General features: G+C 44.0%; 1 protein-coding gene across 2 annotated transcripts in view; it reads left to right on the top strand.

Annotated features, from left to right (window-relative positions):
* Positions 1 to 19,683, top strand: part of MAN2C1 (mannosidase alpha class 2C member 1) — a 932,858-nt gene that overhangs the window by 109,450 nt on the left and 803,725 nt on the right. For both annotated transcript variants that reach the window (XM_069624549.1, XM_069624550.1), the window contains exon 3: positions 1,611 to 1,734. In XM_069624549.1, the coding sequence (XP_069480650.1) occupies positions 1,611 to 1,734 (124 nt within the window). The remainder of the gene's footprint in view (positions 1 to 1,610; positions 1,735 to 19,683) is intronic.

The following is a 19,683-nucleotide window of genomic DNA, read 5'->3' as shown; positions in this document are numbered from 1 at the left end:
ATGGAGCTACTTTTCTAGGCGGCCATTGCTGTGGCTGCTCAACAGCGCCCCTTGCAAGGTCGGAAAGTTAGCACATAGAGAGGATATAATCGTTCACAGAAATGTATGTATCTATGTATGCTTCACAGAAAACCCTTTACGTAGCATGGAGCTGTAAACTGTCTGTCATCTATGACACCACACTTGCAGCAGAACTCATGTAAACTGGAGCACATGAAAGGATGTCATTTACTTTCTGTAAAATGCTCACTTATGCACAGTTATTGCTGGGTAGAACCTGAATATGCTTGAAGCAAATACACTTTTATTGTTTATAACCCTATACATGTCTGTTGGTCTCTTAGCTTGTTTGCCATTGCAGTTTCCAGATTTTGGTTTCACATTCTCATTCTGCCAACCTCTGCCGCCTCAGGAATCCCGTCTTCCTACGTGCACAGGTCGGCTCAGTTATCAAAGGCTGCAGGTGGCCCACAGCCTCAAAGCCTGTATTGGGCGTGCCCCTCTGTCTCAGGCACTACTGAGTGTATGTTTAGGTTGGATGGCAAGGATTGCAGGTCTGCAGTCGTATGCAAGGTGCATTGTGTCGTGGAGCTCAAGAAGAATGAGCCCTTTTGCAGGCTTCTCAACAACATCCCCAATAGCCAGATTTTCCGTGAGCTAAGGTTATAGATGTGCAAAGTGGTCAGGAGAAGACTTTATGAAAAAATAATTGACAATTGTGTGTTTGTCGGGATTAGGTAACACACACTCTTGAAAGTATTTGTTCCTAGTTATAGTGGCTATCAAGCGATGGAAGCTTCAGAAAGCCATGTATATCCATGTGAACAACATTTCTAGCTCAAAGCAATGGAGTGTTGAAAATGGTATGAAAGAGGAAGTGCTGGTGATAAACTTGTCATCTTTCAGGAGGGTTTGCTTGCTATTCGATGGCAAAACATCTTACAGCCGTTTACAATTATGCAATGGCTTAGAACTGTTGGCAGCAGACTGATATTGCAGCAAGGAAAATGATAACCACTCCAATATAGCCAGCTGTTTATAATTTGTGCATTTGATTAGGAAGAGATTGGAATGACCTATGCAGGTCCAGTGCAGAATAGAATGTGGCATGTCTTAAAATGGTAATTTTGGGCGGCAAACAACAATCAATTTTGAGACTTATTTTGTGTCCTTATGTTTTGTTCTGGGTCAAGATTTCTAGAAAAGTAGACTACAAGACCCCTAAATGAAATATCACAGACAATACAAAGCTTATCTTCTATCAATCTAGCTGTGGCAGGCTGGCAAACTAATTAGAAGTGTGACCCAGAAACTTGATGCAACTGTTCGGAGTACAACTGAATATTACTTTAGCATCGGTTACGTTTGTATGGCAGTGCCCCTTAGAACTAGATGTTCAAAGAGATTGTTAAAGCCCACATTGAGCTCCCTTCTTCTAGCACCTTATGAAAAGACGGTCTTAATTTGTTTCTACCATTGTTCATTATTCTGTTGCATTTGTGGGTATTCAAGCAAGAAATATTGCCTTGCCTTGGTGGCACGTTAACATATGGATTCAAGCAGTGATGATTGCACATTAACGGTGTCCTTGCATGTGCATTGTGTTTCAGATGGTGGACCTGTTGGTTTAAGGTGGAGCTGAGCCTTCCCAGTGAGTGGACTGGAAAGGAAGTGCATCTTTTGTGGGAGAGTGATGGAGAGGGACTGGTGTGGCGGGATGGACTGCCAGTGCAGGTAAACCGATCTTACTGCTGAAGAGAATTACTCTAATCTACAGATAGGACTACTGCATTGATAAACTATCTGTTTGACTTCTTAGCAGAGTTCATTGCCAAGCACTCTGATATCATTTAATCTCTCAGTGATGAGAATAGATGTAAGCATCCTCCCCTCTTCAGAAAAGCCTATGCCTGTCTAGACCATGTTTGTAAAATGTGGTGTGTTTTCCCTCCAAAAGTACTCCTTTGCCATGCCAAACTGTGTTAGTGCCCTATGTGAGAAACCTTAAGGTGCCTCCCTTGCTAGTCCCCGGTGGTCTGACATCCAGGTGGCCAGGGCACGGCCATCACTATTGGATCCAGTTCCTGGGGTTGGACCAGTGAGGGAGGATCACCTGGATGGGGGGGTCCTCGGGGAGTGGAAGTGGGACAGCGACTGGTGGGACGCGGTATCCCCCTTCTTTCAACACCTTTTCCCCATCCTATCACGTAGGACATTCAGACCCTCTGCCCCCCCTCCTTTTCCGACACAAACACTTTTGCATGACACACCAGAGAACGAACTAACGCCAGGGCAGTTTACCTGACATGTCCCAATACAAGGGTCAGGCAAAGTCAGGAAATTGATCAGAATCGCACACACCTGACTGCCCTTTCGCTTCCCCACAGCGATAAAAGGTTGAGCAAGAGAGACTCTGAGTACGAGCAAGACAGACTGCACAATGAGACAGCTATCCAGGTCTGGCAGTTCAAGAGGAGGAGAAAGGCAGAGAATATCGAGAGGCTGACTAGGAGAGACACAACCTTGCCCTTTTCGATGCAGACCCTCAAAACCTCTGCAGAGGGAATCATAAGACCGAGGACAAAAGCCCAAGTGTGCTGCAAAATATGTCAATGGTACCTGGAACGTGTCGACTCTGATAAGCGGGCGAGTGGGAAACTCCTGCTACCGTGGTACTGGCCTTGACTCCAGTTATGAGGAACTCCAAGCGGTTCATCACAGCCGGTGAGTCAAGGGGAAACCCGATAAGAGCCGGCGCTGTGGTGAATGAAAGATGCAAAGTGACAAATTGAATTAAGATCAAAGAACTGTACAAGTGTTAAGGGGAGAGCAGCTGCAGAAGGAACCGGCACCATGTGTGTGCTAACTCGAGAGACTGTGGTCAATCCTCGTCTGAGTGAAACTACAGAAACCAGATGGCTGGAGGAGAGCCCCCAATTTAGGTCAAACTGATCATACAGGAGGTCAAGCTAAATCCTGTACAGTCGAAACCCTTTGACCTTCGAACTGTGAGAAAGCAAGAGAAGTGAATCCCGCAAACAATTGCTAATGTGAAGATGTCAAGAGTTAACCCGACCGCGGGATGCTGCCGTGATGGGGGCAAGTCTAAAGCCCCAAGAAACAGTGTGGTGAATCCTTCACCCGAGAAAAGCCAGAGTGAACCTGAGCCATCACCCGAGAAATACGTAAGACAGAACTTTGTGTTTGTTAGTTAGTCTTTCGTATGGTAAACCTATCAGGCCTCTTGGGGCCTGATAGGTTTAGCATATGAAAAGCTAACGTCTGTGCGTCTGTCACAGAAAGTCTTTGCGCATGAAAAATAGGGGATCAGGAAACCATACCAACAGCCTTGACATAGAAAGGAATTGTTTTGGGATTTAAGTCCGGAAGAGGGAGATCGCAAGGCTGAAAAGCAATCACCCAGCACCACGAAAAATGGGGGTCACCGCCCAGAAGAGAGGGATCCAGGGGGTGAAGAATCCTCACCCTAAGTGAGGCAGGAAACAAACTTTCATTTTGTTAAAGGAACTTTTGTTTTTGAGATTTATAGATGTCAGACTCTTGAAGTCAAGAGACTTTCAAGAGAAACAAGACTTTGCCATTGGGGCTCCTGATAAGCTGGAACAGAACTGTCAACTCGTGCTGGAGAAGCTAGTGTGTTTGCTGTGCTCCAAGATCCTACCTTACCCCGTGCTCAAAATGTGGGGAAGGAAGATCCAGGCTACCACATCCTAACATATTATTATTTATGAACACTTCTTTCTTTTCTTTAGAACTATCCCACACCTTTTTTGTGTTAGTTGTCACGTTTGGCAATAGGTTTCTTAGTGTAGGTCCTTTTTATTTTTACACAACGCCACTATGACTGCCTTACTTTCATTTGATGCTTGACGCTTGCTCCCATCTTAGATTTAGGATTAGATTAGGCGTTTTTCCAACCTGCATACAGTTTAATAAACACCCTTGAACTGTGATCAGTTGTGTCTGTTTTTACTGTTGCCACCATGCACTCCTTACACCTATAACAAAAATAAAAAAATGCCCAGACTTTTTAAAATCCTCAGGAGATGTCACTCACTGGCATTTAACGTGACAATGCATGTTGACTGGCATATACCATGGTATTGTGGAGCCCGGAGGTGATCTAAGAAACTGCATTTCCCACTTACTCGAACAGTGTTGACTATCCAATATCTTGGCGTCACCCTCCAAACACGCTGTGACAAGCTGTCCTGGCCCAACCCAGGTGTAAAGCCCACAGGGTTTGCAAGACGGAATGCATCTCAATATGGCTTGTGCCTGAACAGTGTTCTCCTGCCTCTCGTGTTAGTTTGTTCTGGCTTACAGCTCCTGGTTTTGTGTACCCCGACCGGATTGGTGGACTTTGCTTCTGATTTGTCTTTACCCAGATCACTGCCTGGTTTGTGCTGTTGCCCACGACTTACAGGGCTGTCGTTGAATTTTCCATGCACCCTGGCTTCTGCTGAGCCACATTCACTGCTTGGTGTTTGAAAGGTACTTTTCCTTGTTTCCTGGTATACAACCACCAGTGTCCTCAACATTGTGACCCTGTATGTTTGCCCCTTTTGAAATGTTGAATTCTGTAGTGCATTTGGAGTCCCATTTTGTTCAGACTTTCTTGAAACCAAATAGAAGAACTCTCATAGCTCCTCAGTTCAAATCTTTGCCTGAACTGTCTGCCTACGATTTTGTATTTTTATGGAAATATAAATACCTTGGAGCTCTCAATCCTTTAGTACTGTGTCCTTTTGCCACCTGGGTCCGGTCCCTGCACACAATGTTCTTGTTTCTTTTCCTTACGAGATTAAGGATCAAATTACCTGGTATATGAACTGTAGTTTTTGTAAGAGGCGGAAAAGGCTTGTGTAGGATCAGGGCTCTGCAGAATCCTCTCCTAAGGCAGGGTGTTGGGAATCCAGCTTGAGTTTGGGGAGTGTTAAGCGTCTGTAATAAATTAGTAATCTTTCTTGTTGTTTTTTTTTTTTACAACCTGTTAGAGAGCTGTGAGGCATCCCTCCAGAGTTTGCCCAACTCTTCCTGCAACGTTTATCTCACTGTCTGTGTGGTGTGGTTGGACAAAAGATCTATCACCCTCCAAGGTACTGTGATGAATCCGGTGGAGTCATCACTGATCTCCCAGCAGTAACCTCCTCTCATGTGGCCAGGGGACTGCAGTCGCTATCTGATCCTGACCCTGGGGGTAGTAAAATGAGGGAGGAGACAGCCTCCGGGTAGATGTCATGACTCCCCCATTTTTCTCTGAGGATTATCTTCTTATACTCTGGACCCTTTTGGCTTATTGTTATTGATCTACACCTCCCACGTTGAAGCATAGGGAAAATCTTTCCCCACATCAAATGGGACAAACCTCCAACCTTGAGGTATCTTGTAGAAATTACAAGACTGCCATCTACAGGTCCAATTTTCAATCATCCAATAATAAGTTATTATTTACAACTATTGCAAATGATTATTTAAGGTCTAAAAATCAGTTACCAACAGTGGACCTCTTGTCTCATAATTCCTTAAGTACTAGGACGAAGATGAGGGAAAGAGTAACCTAGAACAGGAGAAACCAGAAGCCCAGCAAGTGTTCTATTCTTTCCCTGCAAATGTCTGTGCGCAGATAATTTAAAGGACAGAAACAAGGTTCAAGAGTCTACTGTTGGCGAGAAAACGTTTCACCTGTCCCTGAGGCTCAGAAAACAGGAAAGCAGTATTTAGCATGGTGGAGCCGGCGGCTCACCAGCAGAGAAGAGGGGAGACGCTGACAGTGGGTCATGTGCCGAGACTCAAGGAGAGATGAGAAGCCGAACAGGAAACAACCAGGAAGGGAAACCAAGCGGCGTGCCTTCACAGAACGACCACGAACAACCACGAGAACACCAGCAAGAGCCGGTAAGTCAGCCCAAAGGTAGTGGTGGGCACCCTAGGGCGTATCGACAAACGCGCCAAATACCAATAACAGTCACGAGAAGCAGAGAAAGAGAGAAAATGAAAAAGCTAACTGTAAAAAGACAAAGAGAAGTAAAACCCTTATCAGTGTGTGAGTGTGAGCCAGTGCGGCCAAGCGAGCAGGGGGGTGTTTGACTGACGGCATTGCCTGATTGTCCATGGTGTGAGTGGTTGAGGCTCCACTAAAAAGTACTGTTCCCAGCCCTTCTTGTCTATTCCTGTTGAGCGTGTGCCTCTTCAGTGTCCCTATCATGCATTGACTACGTAGTGGCAAACACTTTCTGGGACAGGAGGTGAAGTTGATGGAGGGGGCTGGCGAGAACTGTGCTGCAGGGTCTGCCTCATGCTTTGAAAGCGCTAATTCTATTGTGACAACAGAGAGTGAGATCACAGGGACAACGCCAGGGTTGTCAACCCTGAGAAAAATCCCAGCACTGTTATTAAACACAAGGGAAGTGTCTGGCCTCAAAACAGTGCTTGCCCACTGTAATACTATGTAAGCAAACGTTGAGAACTTGTCACATGGACCGGAGGACCTGTTGGATTGTGCTTACTCAAATTTTCTCTCTCTCATATCGAGGTTGGCTCCGGGAGTTTCATTGGAACTATCAAAGCGGGTCCCGAACATCTGTCCCTCTGTCTGCCTGTCCGGGGGCTCCTCAGGGTCTCATGGAGGAGGTGGTTCTCCACAAATCTACAGGCTAGGTCATGCGTCCTTTTCACTGTGAAGACTCTGGGCTTTCCCCTAATCAATTGGAAGCCAGGCGGTTTTTAATCATTCAGGGCCTGATTCTTCACAATGTTCATCTGCTTTAAAGATTGCTGGCACTTTGCACAGCCACGACAAGCCGTTTCTGCCACCAAGGTATCCCCATTACCAGCCCTCCTGTCATGAGGAGCCCATAATTTATGCTTTTTTTTTTTGTTGCTAGGCCAGAACAATAAATGTTCGCTAAAGCTCTTACGTTCTGTTAAGGTGCAGATTGAAGTGTTTCCGGAGGAGCATGATTCTTTGGGCTTGCGAGATGAAGACCTACATGTGGCCAACTCCTCTTGGAATCTAAAGTCAGTGTCCCTACAAAAGAGGGAAGTAGGTGTAGCCTCGACCAATACGAATTATTCAAAATGGTCCAAAACGTTAAAATCGGATAACAAGCCCAATGGTTTAATTACAGCCTATTTAAAACCCAAAGATAAAACCATTGCTCAAAACATGGGTAATCTCTCAATGCTTTCCACCTATTCAATTGACTCTGTAGAGTGTGAAAGTGATTTGATCTTGGGTGTGGTACATGAAGCAGCGGTTCTGAGTGAGAGTTCATGTGGAAGCTGTGAGAGGGCTAGTTATCACTCGACATCAGGAAGGGTCCATGTCCCAGTGCTGTTAAAAATAACTGGCCCAAGTTTTGTGCTAGCTGTTCCCACTCCCCAGGTTGATTTGGATGTATCTTTCATCTTCAGTACGATGGAAGAACGGAGGCTTAGACCTACGAAGCGGGTTGTTCCATTTATCCTGTTAATTCAAACTCTGTGGGCTCCTAAAGGCCCAATTAGGCGCTATCCTTTAAGATCCCAGTAAAATGGGAGGCTGACAAGGGAATTTCACACTCAAACCATGCACGAACGGGGGAGGACCTAGCTTATTATGAACCAGCGGTTCTGAGTGAGAGTTCATGTGGAAACTGTGAGAGGGCTAGTTATCACTCGACATCAGGAAGGGTCCATGTCCCAGTGCTGTTAAAAATAACTGGCCCAAGTTTTGTGCTAGCTGTTCCCACTCCCCAGGTTGATTTGGATGTATCTTTCATCTTCAGTACGATGGAAGAACGGAGGCTTAGACCTACGAAGCGGGTTGTTCCATTTATCCAGTTAAATCAAACTCTGTGGGCTCCAAAAGGCCCAATTAGGCACTATCCTTTAAGATCCCAGTAAAATGGGAGGCTGACAAGGGAATTTCACACTCAAACCATGCACGAACGGGGGAGGACCTAGCTTATTATGAACCAGCGGTTCTGAGTGACAGTTCATGTGGAAGCTGTGAGAGGGCTAGTTATCACTCGACATCAGGAAGGGTCCATGTCCCAGTGCTGTTAAAAATAACTGGCCCAAGTTTTGTGCTAGCTGTTCCCACTCCCCAGGTTGATTTGGATGTATCTTTCATCTTCAGTACGATGGAAGAACGGAGGCTTAGACCTACGAAGCGGGTTGTTCCATTTATCCAGTTAAATCAAACTCTGTGGGCTCCCAAAGGCCCAATTAGGCGCTATCCTATAAGATCGCAGTAAAATGGGAGGCTGACAAGGGAATTTCACACTCAAACCATGCACAAACGGGGGAGGACCTAGCTTATCTTTCACTTATCGTATGTTTAAGTTAAATGGGGCATACCCACTGTATCGCCAATATATGCTGGCATTTAAGAAATTCCATCATTACATTCATTGACATCAAGAGATATTGCTAGAATATTTTTTGTGGACTTGAGATGAGTGGATGTGGTAAAAGTGGATTTTCACTCACACCTGAATAAGAAATTGGTGATGGCTGAGCCAGAGTGTTTGTGTAACATGGTTTACCTGCTGTTTGCATTCTGTGAAGACGTGTCGCCTGATCTAGAAAGGGAATCGCGAAGTGTGGAACCCGAGTGTATTCCATGTGAACCCATGCTGATTAATTTTAAAGTGGGTACTACCAGTACCACTGGTGCAGGGTCCACTTCTCAGGTTAAACGATCATCATTGTATGACTGGGCACATGTCATCAACTCATTTGAAGAGCATACATAGGGGCTGATGGGTTCTAATTGAAATATAGGCACTAGATTGCTTTCTTGGAACACACATGGGTTTCACCATCTCCGTTATAATGGTGAGATTTGGGATAGGGCCGATCTGATCTGTCTGCAAGAAACTTTTATGTTAGATACCCCGGTTGTGGATAGCTTTGTTGTTCTACATGAGCCAACACAAAAAGGGCATGGCGGGTGTCTCCGGGTTCAAGGGTGGAAAATATTTTCTTGGGGCGTAGTGAAATCTTGGGCATGAAAATCATTTGGTGGGACGGCATAGACTTTGTCTGGAAGTGGCCGATTTGTGTTAAAAGTTTACCACAGTCCTATTTCAACATGTCTGGTGGACTTCCTGTCAGAAATTATTAAATGTATTGAACCCTATTGTGCCTTTTTTTTTAAAGTGGGAGTTGTCATGGGTGACATCAAGTCAGAATGTCTGGATGCTTCCTGGTATAACCAAGGAATTGGTTGGCAATGCTCGCAGAGTGCCAGAGTTAGGGGGAGATTCAAGTCATGAAATAGGCGCATCGCAATTTGCGATTAAATACTACCGATTTGCATTTCATTTGCTTAATTATGTCGCTCTAACTGATGCATGATTTTTAGAACCAATGCTAGGTTACATTTAACTGTAAAGTGGTTCTATTTGGAGCCCGTAGTGCGCAGAACGTGTAGATGAGGACAAGGCACCCCTTTGGGCTGAAACATTGTTTCCATTCATGTACTCAACCCGGACACCAAACGCACGTTGCTGGCAGTAGAAAGCATTCGCAGAGGAACACGCGAGAGCTGCAGTTTTTGTGCACTTCCTGCCCTATTTTGTGGATATGGTAAGTTCGAGGGCAGGCGACAGGCAGGTACGTTTACTGAGGCACCAGCACTGACGTGCTGCTTTTGTAGCTGCTGAGGCGAGGGTCATTGCTCATGCTGTGTGGGGATAGAGAACTCTCTGTGCACAAAGGACTATAATTATGTATTCAGTCCCATGCCGGTTGTGTGCTAATCGCTCTATAGGCTGAGAGTGTTTTACAAGACATGGGAGACAGGGCTCCCGAGCTCACCATACATTGTAGAGCTTTTGTTAAAACTTGCACTGCAGCAGCCCTGTAATGGGTTTGACATTGGAGCATGGAGTTTACTTTATTACATGTTAGCTGAAGCTATGCCACCCCACAATGAGAATTCTTAGGACTAACACATGCCACACAACGGGTGTGTCAAGTGCAGAAATGAAAGCAGGCATAGAGTCTTGAGTAGGTTCTGCCAGCCGTGAGGCAGGCTAATAAAAAGACCCCCACCCATATCTACTCCAAGTAGCCACTGCAGGGCTGGATCCAGAAGACCCAAGAACTCTATAAAAGTGCTTCAGCATATGGCATGACCCTTGTTAAGTCGCTGAACGTGGAGAGCCAAAGTGAGCTTCCTGCCCCAAGGCGGCAACACCATTAATGGGCTAATTGGTGTTGGTCTCCACCTCCTCTCCAGCTTTCTGAAATTCTTGGGCTGTTGCTAAGAGGGCCTGCTCGCCTTCAGGACCCATGAGCAGGACAACAGCATTTAGGGCTCTGCAGCAAACAAAGGCTTCATGGTTACAATTTCTTTTGTTCTTGGCAGGATTTTTATTATGTGTCAATGACTATACAATGTGGCATTTAATGGGACATTTACAAGTGAAAGACCCTCACAGCACCTATTTCCTACCAAATTGGTCCGCTTACAGCACAATTAAAGTGAGTAACGCAATGAAATTCCCCTTTAAAGATACCTTTATATGTTTAACAGCTTGACATGCAACAAAATGTTCGATTTTTAGTGAAATGTTCTTATCAGCAATCCAACATTTGTGCAAACAGTCTCTATACTTGGGTAACTGTACACAGTTTATTTTAGAGTGTGTTTCGCTTTGATTGCATTCTGGGGCTTGTAGTTTTCCATGCAGGATATGGAAAATAAAGCAACAATGATATTCTTTTGGATGTAGATCTTGCTATTCTGATTTACATATTGTCATGTTGCTATCTTAGCACTTGGCCCCTGTATACTCGCCGTCTATGGGATCAACCTTTAAACCCATTTTTCAGCTTCTACTATGGAAGCCACCCAGCACACAGGACAACGTAGGGACATAGGCATCTGTAGCAAAAAGGAATTACTTCCAAACATATGGAAATTGCTTTAACAAGTCATTTGAACTGCTCCTATTTAAGATGGCTGGACACTTTACATGCAGAGGTCATGGAGGCTGACAAGGACAGAGCAAAGTGCATCATCACTATCCTCTGCTATTGTATGTGGTAAGCCCAGGAATGGGCCGGGAACCAAAAGATGCCCTGGAAATAATTTTCAAAGTGGCCCCAAAATGTCAACCTATTAGCTGAAACTATGTGATTTGAGCGATATTGGCGAAGAAAAGGCCATACAAGAATGTTTCAGTTGAATGTTTGGGTTCGAAGATATGTCTGACAACACTTGCATTATGATTCTCAATGAGAACGTTGATAGTGATGCAGTTGCACCTGTTGAGACCACCTTGCCTCATACAGACACCTACACTATTATTCCTCCTATTCCACAAATACAACACAATACTGTGGCCATGATTCATGCAATTCCTGTGCACAGTAAAGCCAACACAATTAAAATACCACCCATGAGTTCCCATTAAATGAGTCTTCACTGCATGATATTAGTAATGCAAGTACAACCTCTACAGCAATGTTTAGCGCTCTTGAAAATCTTTTAACAACGTTGGTTGATTGATGGGTTTGTCTGGAGAGTAAGTTAGACATGCAATCTGTACTTCTCCATAAATCTATTAACAATGGCAGAACAACCTTTAAAGATCAAGAAGTAGATACTGCAGCTTAACCTAAATTTATATCCATTGGAGTGAATACTGGTGAACCTGCTGAGGCTATAAAAAATGTCACAGCAAATGTCGATGTAGTATATAGAAAAGAAACAAAATCGAGAACCAAAAAAGTTCTCACAAGAATGTATGAATGCAAAACGAACCAAATCTAGAAAGAATGCATGTGTTATCTAAGAAGATTGTACTACCTTAATCGATGTAATGCCTAACAAAGGACCTCCTGTAGCTTTTTCTGATCCACCATTGTCTCATGCTCCATCAACCTTAAGTAATGGTAATCGTGAGCTGCCTTCTGAAACTAGTGGTATTCTGGTAGTACCAATTCAGAGTCACTGTGCTATTTCTAACGGATATGACATTAGGAATTATATTCATGAGCTGGTACATACTGATGAGATTCTCCCTGTGAATTAGACCCCTGTTAGTCAAATAAAAAAGAAGACACAGTCCAAAAAGAGATCTAACAAGAAGGTAGGTGAAGCCAATATTGATACAGCAATAATAGATATCTCAAGCCTGTTTGCAGATGAACGTCAGTCATTGCTAGCTCCCCTCCCCATTGTTCCCACACCATTCTCTACTGCTATAGACTCCAGGACTAGTGTAACTATCCCGAGAATCAAAACAAGTAATCTGCATATCGTCACCATGAACAGGAGGTCGTCTTACCATCCCATCAAGCTTCTGGCATCTGTGAACACTTCTCAGAGCATATGCAAAGGAAAAATCAGGCGCCATGAGGTTTTCTTAGCAGTCTTTATTAGATGAGGTTAAAAGGCACTCTGGAAAAGCACTCAGTCATTCTGCCTTTCCCCTGGTTTTATAGTCTTGTGTACAGTTAGCCCACATTAGTCATAATTGGCATCAACACATTATGTCTGTTGTGCAAAACTGATAAGCTTATTTTAGACCCGGCTGGAAACATTTATGACATTTCTCAACTCCTGCCAAAAACAACCTTATCACATCACTGACAATTCTTTATCTACTTTTCGAGGTCCTGCTAAGTCAGTTAGCCCATTATACTGTGGAGAAATAAATAACCACTATTATATGATACCAAATAATGCAGCTGGTCTCTCAAATTGGTCTACATAAAGTACAGTATGCCTTTCTTATTAATAACATAGATAAATGTATCCAAGTTTCCCTTGCCTTGTCTAACTTAATCTGCAATCTTGTCTGCTTTTTCTGCCAAGTTGCAAGTTTGATCTCTCAGACTCAATTATATTACCTCAAGATGCTGCCAAAGACCATCTCATGTGTCAGCCTCCATTGCTTATCAGCATTAGTCAGGGTTTTCACACCTGGCCTTAACACTAGCCACCTTTTTGTGCTTGAGGTTTGCATTTTGAAATATATCTCTGTCTACCACTGTATTGATCATTCAGGGAGCCATTATTTATTTATTTAAGCATTTCTCACTTTGTATCCCGTATTCATAATCTATCTTTATGTACTCGTGATAGGTGTGTGATTTTTAAAGCACCCTTCACTTCCTGGGCCATTTTAACCCAAATAGGAGCAGTGCCATGTGCCTTTTTTACCTTAAATAAAGGCACTATAATCCTGATTTCTGCAATAATGGAACCATTTGAACAGCCGATCAGATTATCTGTACTCAATTGGGGGGGCAGGGTGTTGGCAGCCCTATGCAATATTCGACCACTGTTTAATATAGGACTACTACACCCAGTGTCCACGCTCCCCCATATACAGTGTACCTACGCATCCTTATCTCAGTCACCCTCTCAGTGTGGTGCTTTATCTCAACATGGGAGGTATCATAAAAGACTTTTCCAAAGAATCAACAGTGACTTCAACCATATTGTATTCTCCTAAATTAAGATATATATGCATATGTATGTAATTCTTTTTTGTCAAAGACCATTGCAGATGTTTCATCCTCTTTTAATCTTTGTGTGTACGTATCCCCAAACAATAACTTTTCTCTTATCTGGACCCCACCCCTGTTACCCAATTAAATATAAAATAACATGCACCACAAGTGATTTCAGCCACCACGAGAATTGGGAGAGATCCTTTTTTGAGGGCACCCACCAGCACATGTTCTACTGTTCCTTCCACGTGCAACATTGTATTGTTCATATACACTTTTTCCTTCCTCCCACCCCACAACACTTCCTTGGTCCCTGCCCTTTCCCCATGCACATTTAATTTTGTCCTCATCTTATTTGTCTTCCAACGGCACATCTTCCACCCAATTCATTCATATATATATATATATATATATATATATATATTTAATTTTTTTTTTTAATTGTAACTGACTATTTTTACAAAAACTAAACATCATGGTGTTATCAGTTGGACGAAGATGATTATCACCCCCATCATCTTTTCCTTTCTCTGTTACTTCATGGAACCTAAGTATAAGGTTTGAATTGAGTCCTTTTGATTCGCAGCGAGTGGTGTATCGGATGCTTGCTTTGCCTTCCAGGTCGAGGTTCTGAAGAATTTTTGCCCTTGCTATAATCAGATGTATCTTCTCGTCACTTATCATCCTGTTCCACCAGGCCTCCTCATCAAAAATGTACGCCGCCTGCCAATGATGTTTCAGGTAGACGGTTCTTGATTCATAATAACAGCAAAAGTTAGTGATTGATTGACCTCGGCTCGCCAGAAACTCTTTTGTTTTGAGGACATTCAGTTGTGCTCTGAGAAATGTTGAGTGTCTGGGAACTCCTTCAGGTATTTCAACACATCATCTACTCTTTGTGTAATCATGGGGAGGTTTGTGGTCAGCTTGTAGTTATTTGACGTATCTAGTGAATTGGTCCAATCCCCGATTTTTAGTTTAGTTTTCACTTTGTCTGGGTTGCGATCCAATTCCTCTTGTGAGCAGGTCCAGATTTTCTATTGAGCCAGGCTGTCAATATCTTATTTTTCCTACCCACCATTTCATTGTGGATAATGTCCAGGATTTTCATGCAGGGGTTTCTCCGAATGTTGCCGAAAAGTAACAAGCTGTTTCTATCCACTGCTGCTTTTAGCGAGGGCAGGCTGAGTTCTCTTCTAATTGAGACTGCTGGGGTTGAAGGAGGTAGTTTCAAAACTTTACGCCAGAATAGGCATTCCAGTTTGTTCCAGATCTTGTCTGGATTTGCGGCATCGCTTCTGTTCCATAAGTGATGTTTGGTGTGGCATTTGCTTTATAAAAGTGAATTACTGGCAGTAAAGAGAATTTTCCAAATTTTCTGTCTAAGACCATTGCTTGTGTGGCTAAGGTGGTGGTCTTGGCATAGAGTGTGTCCTGCATTGCGTTTTCAACTGGGCTCCAGTTAATTCTGACTCCCAGGTAGTTAAAGTTTGTTATCATCCCCAGTTTCTGGGTGTCAAGATGCTAATGTAGATGTTCCACCCTTTTAGATGCCTTTTCTGTAATCATGATTTTGGTTCCGTTTGTGTTTATTTCCAGGTCATTTTTTTGTGTATGTCAGTAGGCTGTTTAGTTGGTTCTGTAGACTGATTGCTGTTGATCTAGAAGATTTATATCGTCCGCGGAGCCTTGTGATCTTCTGTTCTATTGTTGCCGGTGTATGGGAGGATAGGTGCAGGAGACCCCTCCCCCCGACAAGTCCCACCTATGTGAGGTTTGTGGCTCGTCGGGGGCCCCCCTGTCACCAGGGCCCAGGTGACGGGGTGACTACTGATCGACACACAGGACAGATCATGCTGTACTGTAACAGAGCATGAACACCATTTTGGAAAGCATTGTCAGTCTAGAAATCTAATTTGAGACCGCAAACGCATTTTGGTGGCCGTGGGCCAACCATCTCATGCACGATACGACAGAATATAGGTTTTCGAGTTTTCCAATGAACAGCCATTTTGATGTAACAAGAATCGCCATTTTGTTTTCTAACCATTGCTCTTTGCTTTCTGTTCCTATTGCTTTGCAGTATATTTTCCGCTTACAATGCTCGACTGCGGAACATTGTTGTCTGTATATAAAAAGGACAAGGCCACAGGGCCGAGAGGATAACAGTTTCGCTGAAACACAAACGTAGGCAGCGCCAGGAAGAATGCCTGGCTCCCTCCTTAATGTAGCCTTCAAGCAGAGCCGCAGGGCATTTAATCATTTCACAGCTGCCAGCCAGTCTCGTTATATGGTAGAATATGTTAGAATAATACCGCTAAAGGCTTGAATTATGCTTTTCTAACGGCCCCCCTTTGCTGAGCCCGCTAAGAGCATGTCGGCTCCCACGACACAAATAGCACCTGATAGATAGCAAGGTCCGGAATGCAACTCCCCCCTGTATGTAGTTCGCTTCCAAGAACAGAAGCGCTGTGTTCTATTCAATAACCGAAAGATGCCTACGCACTCACAAATTGCAAATTGTTACTAGAATAGATGTTTGAAGGTGTCATAGTGGTCGGAGATGTCCATCATCACACCAAGTTCAAAGAAACCCAATGAAGAGGGGTGTTATAAATGTCATAGCTGATTGTTTGATATGCATTTTGTATATATGTAACTGATGTACGTAATTCACTCTCTTGCGTCCCTCGAGGTCTAGAAATACACGTCGCGGGGCGTGAGACCGAGTTGGCCAACTGAGACTTTTGCTTTGCAATAAAACCCTAGCTTTGGGAATACAACCTCGTGTCTGGCGTCTCTATCGTGTGTGGTGACCCGCCTTGTTTCCATAGACGTCAGGGTAACCTAAACGCCCCTTTCAGCATCAGGTCTCCATTTTAGATACTGACGACCTGAATTCCAACGAGACAGCCTGCCTGTGAATGCTGCAGCTTGGCCCCCACTCAGAGAGCCATGCCCTTCCCCTGGCGCCTCCACTCCATGGCAGATCCGCTGAAGGCCCGTTCTCACGAGAAACCAGACACGAACAAGTATCAGAACAAACACTGTATCATTTACGTTCCGCAGTACATCACTGTCCCCGAAGTGACCTGACTCGCGGTTCAAGTCTGGAAAATAACAGAAAATCATCCTAAAGGAACAGGCCTCGACCCTGCATCTAACCCATAACATGGAAAATATATGATGTCAATACCCTCTTTTGTATGAACCCTTGTTGATGTCCAACCACGCTCCAATGTCTGACGGTTTACAAATATTGCTATATTAAATATAAACATCCATATTTAAGAAAGGGATAAAAATTCATAAGTATTGGTAAAGCAAGCATGGCCTCAGCTGATAAACGATACCATGTGTCTAGAAGACTTAATGAAAAGAAATTGATACAGACCGCCTAGGGCTAACAAATGCTGCTAAGTACAAAGGAAGGCAAACGAAGCATTACTGCAAGCATGTGTGTGTGTGTGCATGGAGGGAGACGTTTAAATGTACAAGCCAGAATGAAAATGTTTTATCGCCTCTGAATGTATTGCTTCTATGCTCCCGAGTACGCCACCAAACCTAATACTACCTCATGTGGTGTTCAGCTACTACCGTGTGACATTGCTAAAATATAGTCGTCCGATGTTTAATGATGTATGAAACGCTGCCAAATTATTGTAGACAACTATAAAATAATATACAAATGTATAGACAGTAGAAATGTGTAAACACTTTAATATTACCAAGTGTATTAATCATTTCCTTGTTTTACATAATGTGCAGCCCAAGCACAGAGAATTGCTCACACACACACACCCAAGGCCATCTCTCCTCCCCTCCCACCAAGGCAGGCCAGGACAAGTTGGTGTGCGAGCAGCACAGCCTCACCTCCCCCATTCTGCTGGACCCGCTTCAAGTATTCGCCTCCCCCGCATGTCCCAGACCGCCATGGTCGGCCAAATTAATTATTTACAACCTGGTCCTAAAACCCCACCGCCCCAAGGGGCCAGAGGTACCCCCTCGCTGATCCAGTGGTACTCCGGTTCACCCTAAGTTAATGGGCCTGGAGAACAGATATTCAACCCTGTACTAACACATCATAAAGTAATTCTTCACTACTTCTAACGAGACCAGAATGACAGTGCAGCTCACCCCATGCCCTCAGACCAGACCCCCAGGTTTATGACACCCGGTCAACTGGTCAGAAGTAACAGTGTCTTGATGTATTGGTAGAGCTTCACATTATATGTATTCCTCCTGTGTCTTATTAACCCTTAGAGTAACCTATTGTAGGATTTACAGGACAACCAGAATTATCTAGATGAATGAATGTTGTGCGTGTGGCCACAAGGGCAGAATGTCAGGCACCCGTCCATCAACGACACTGACCGTGCCTGGCCTGGCAGCCCCACCCCGATGAGCCCAGCTGACCTATCCGCCCCACGTTGACACCACGCTGATGTCCACCAACCACGGAGTGGCTCATCACAACTGCACCTATAGTTAGTCGATGCCACCCAATCCCCAAGATAATGTGCCCCCTATAGAGTATAGGTTTCTATGACGTAATTTTGTAATAAATAAGACTGTCTTTGCTATTGTCAGACAGAACGCTCTCGGAGCTTACAGAGTCCTTTGCATGCCCTATTTGATTAGATAAAGAACCTTTTACTTTTACCCACACTTGGTCTTGGCCTCATTCCCTCTTGGGGTGTGTCCGTTACTGCCTCTCATTTCGGGGAGGGTAATGCCTTTTGTCACCCATGTAGGCATTATATAAGGCTGGCGCCAAGGGGCACCCCTGTTTAACCCCTCGGTTGGTTTTTATGGGGCTGGGCAGGTGGCCTGCACCGTTAAGCCTCACTCGCATGGAAGTGTCAGAGTAAAAGATTTTAATGGGGTCTATGAGAGAAGGTGGGCACTTCCACTTCGTTAGTTTTGACCATAGTTTGTTTCTATTTATTCGGTCCAATGCTTGGACTAAATCTATGAAGGCGACAAATATTCTCGGATGCCCATCCATCACCTTAGCCTTTAGGATGCTGATTAACATAATACTGGCCCTTGTTCCTAGGTTCTTAACGAATCCCGATTGAAATGGATCCGCACAACCAACCTCTTTCACCCAGATTTGCAGTTTATCCAGGAGTAGTGAACCCAATACCTTGCCTACCATGACCAGCAAGGCTATTCGGCGATCATTTTTGGGATCACTTTTAACACCTTTTTTAAAGGTCGGGACGATGTTCGCTGATTTCCATGATTCAGGTATACTTTTCTAGACTGAGTTTCTACCAAAAATGTAATAGATCAGATTTTAGTTGAATGTAATCCCATCAGGATTTTTATTTTTTTCAGGATCGAGGCTTTGTCTCTTTCAATATCTCATTCTGGTTGGTGGGGATTTTGATCAAAGCTTGCACCATCTGCCGTGTGCTGGAACAGCTCTGTGAAATGATTTATCCAAGCTTGTTCACTGACACAATTTCGTAGGGTGTTTTCCGTGGTGGATGTAGTTTCTTTAACTATTGACCAGAAATCTTTAGATTGTCTGTTACAGACAGCGCAGAGCATGGTCTCTGAATCCTTTTGGTAGAGTGTTCTTCGAAACATCAATAGCCAGGTTTTGTAGGAGTTTCTTGCTTTCTTTGCCAATGCGTCATTTTGTGATGACGGGCTAGTTTTTTGTATGTCTGATGGCTCGTCTCATGATGTTCCTCCTTTTCCTTAATTCTGGGTTGTAAGTATGAAGATGATGTTTAAATGGATACCTACTCCGAGTTCATTGGTGTATGGTGTGAGCAGTGGGCAGTAATCCAGATCTGGTAGGGTTGGTTCTCTCACCTTTTGCACATGCTACATTTGTATTCCTTTGTAAAAAGGCAGATGGCTTATTTCGTCAGCTGTAACCATGTGCCTTGGGAGCCAATCTCTACTGAGGTCTTCATCATTTGTGGTTTAGCTTTTGTTGCTGACCACAAGGCTACAAACCTATTGTGGTCACTGTGTAGTGTTTTGATCACTTCAAATGAGTCCATGATTGAAAAAAGTTCTTTAGAGGCATGCATGTGGTCTACAGTGCTCCATTGACCTTCTCTTTCCCAGGTCGGCACTGGCGACTGGTTGTTCTTTATTTGGTGCAAGTTACTTAGGTTGCGGGATTCCATAAGGTCAGACCAAACGGTGCCCCTCTTGATGGAGTCTGTTTTGTGTTGATTT

This window comes from Ambystoma mexicanum, chromosome 11, assembly GCF_040938575.1.
Source record: "Ambystoma mexicanum isolate Mex_15411 chromosome 11, UKY_AmexF1_1, whole genome shotgun sequence".
Taxonomy (NCBI): Eukaryota; Metazoa; Chordata; class Amphibia; order Caudata; family Ambystomatidae; genus Ambystoma; species Ambystoma mexicanum.
The sequence above is the reverse complement of the archived record's forward strand: the minus strand, read 5'-3'. Positions and strand labels throughout refer to the sequence as shown.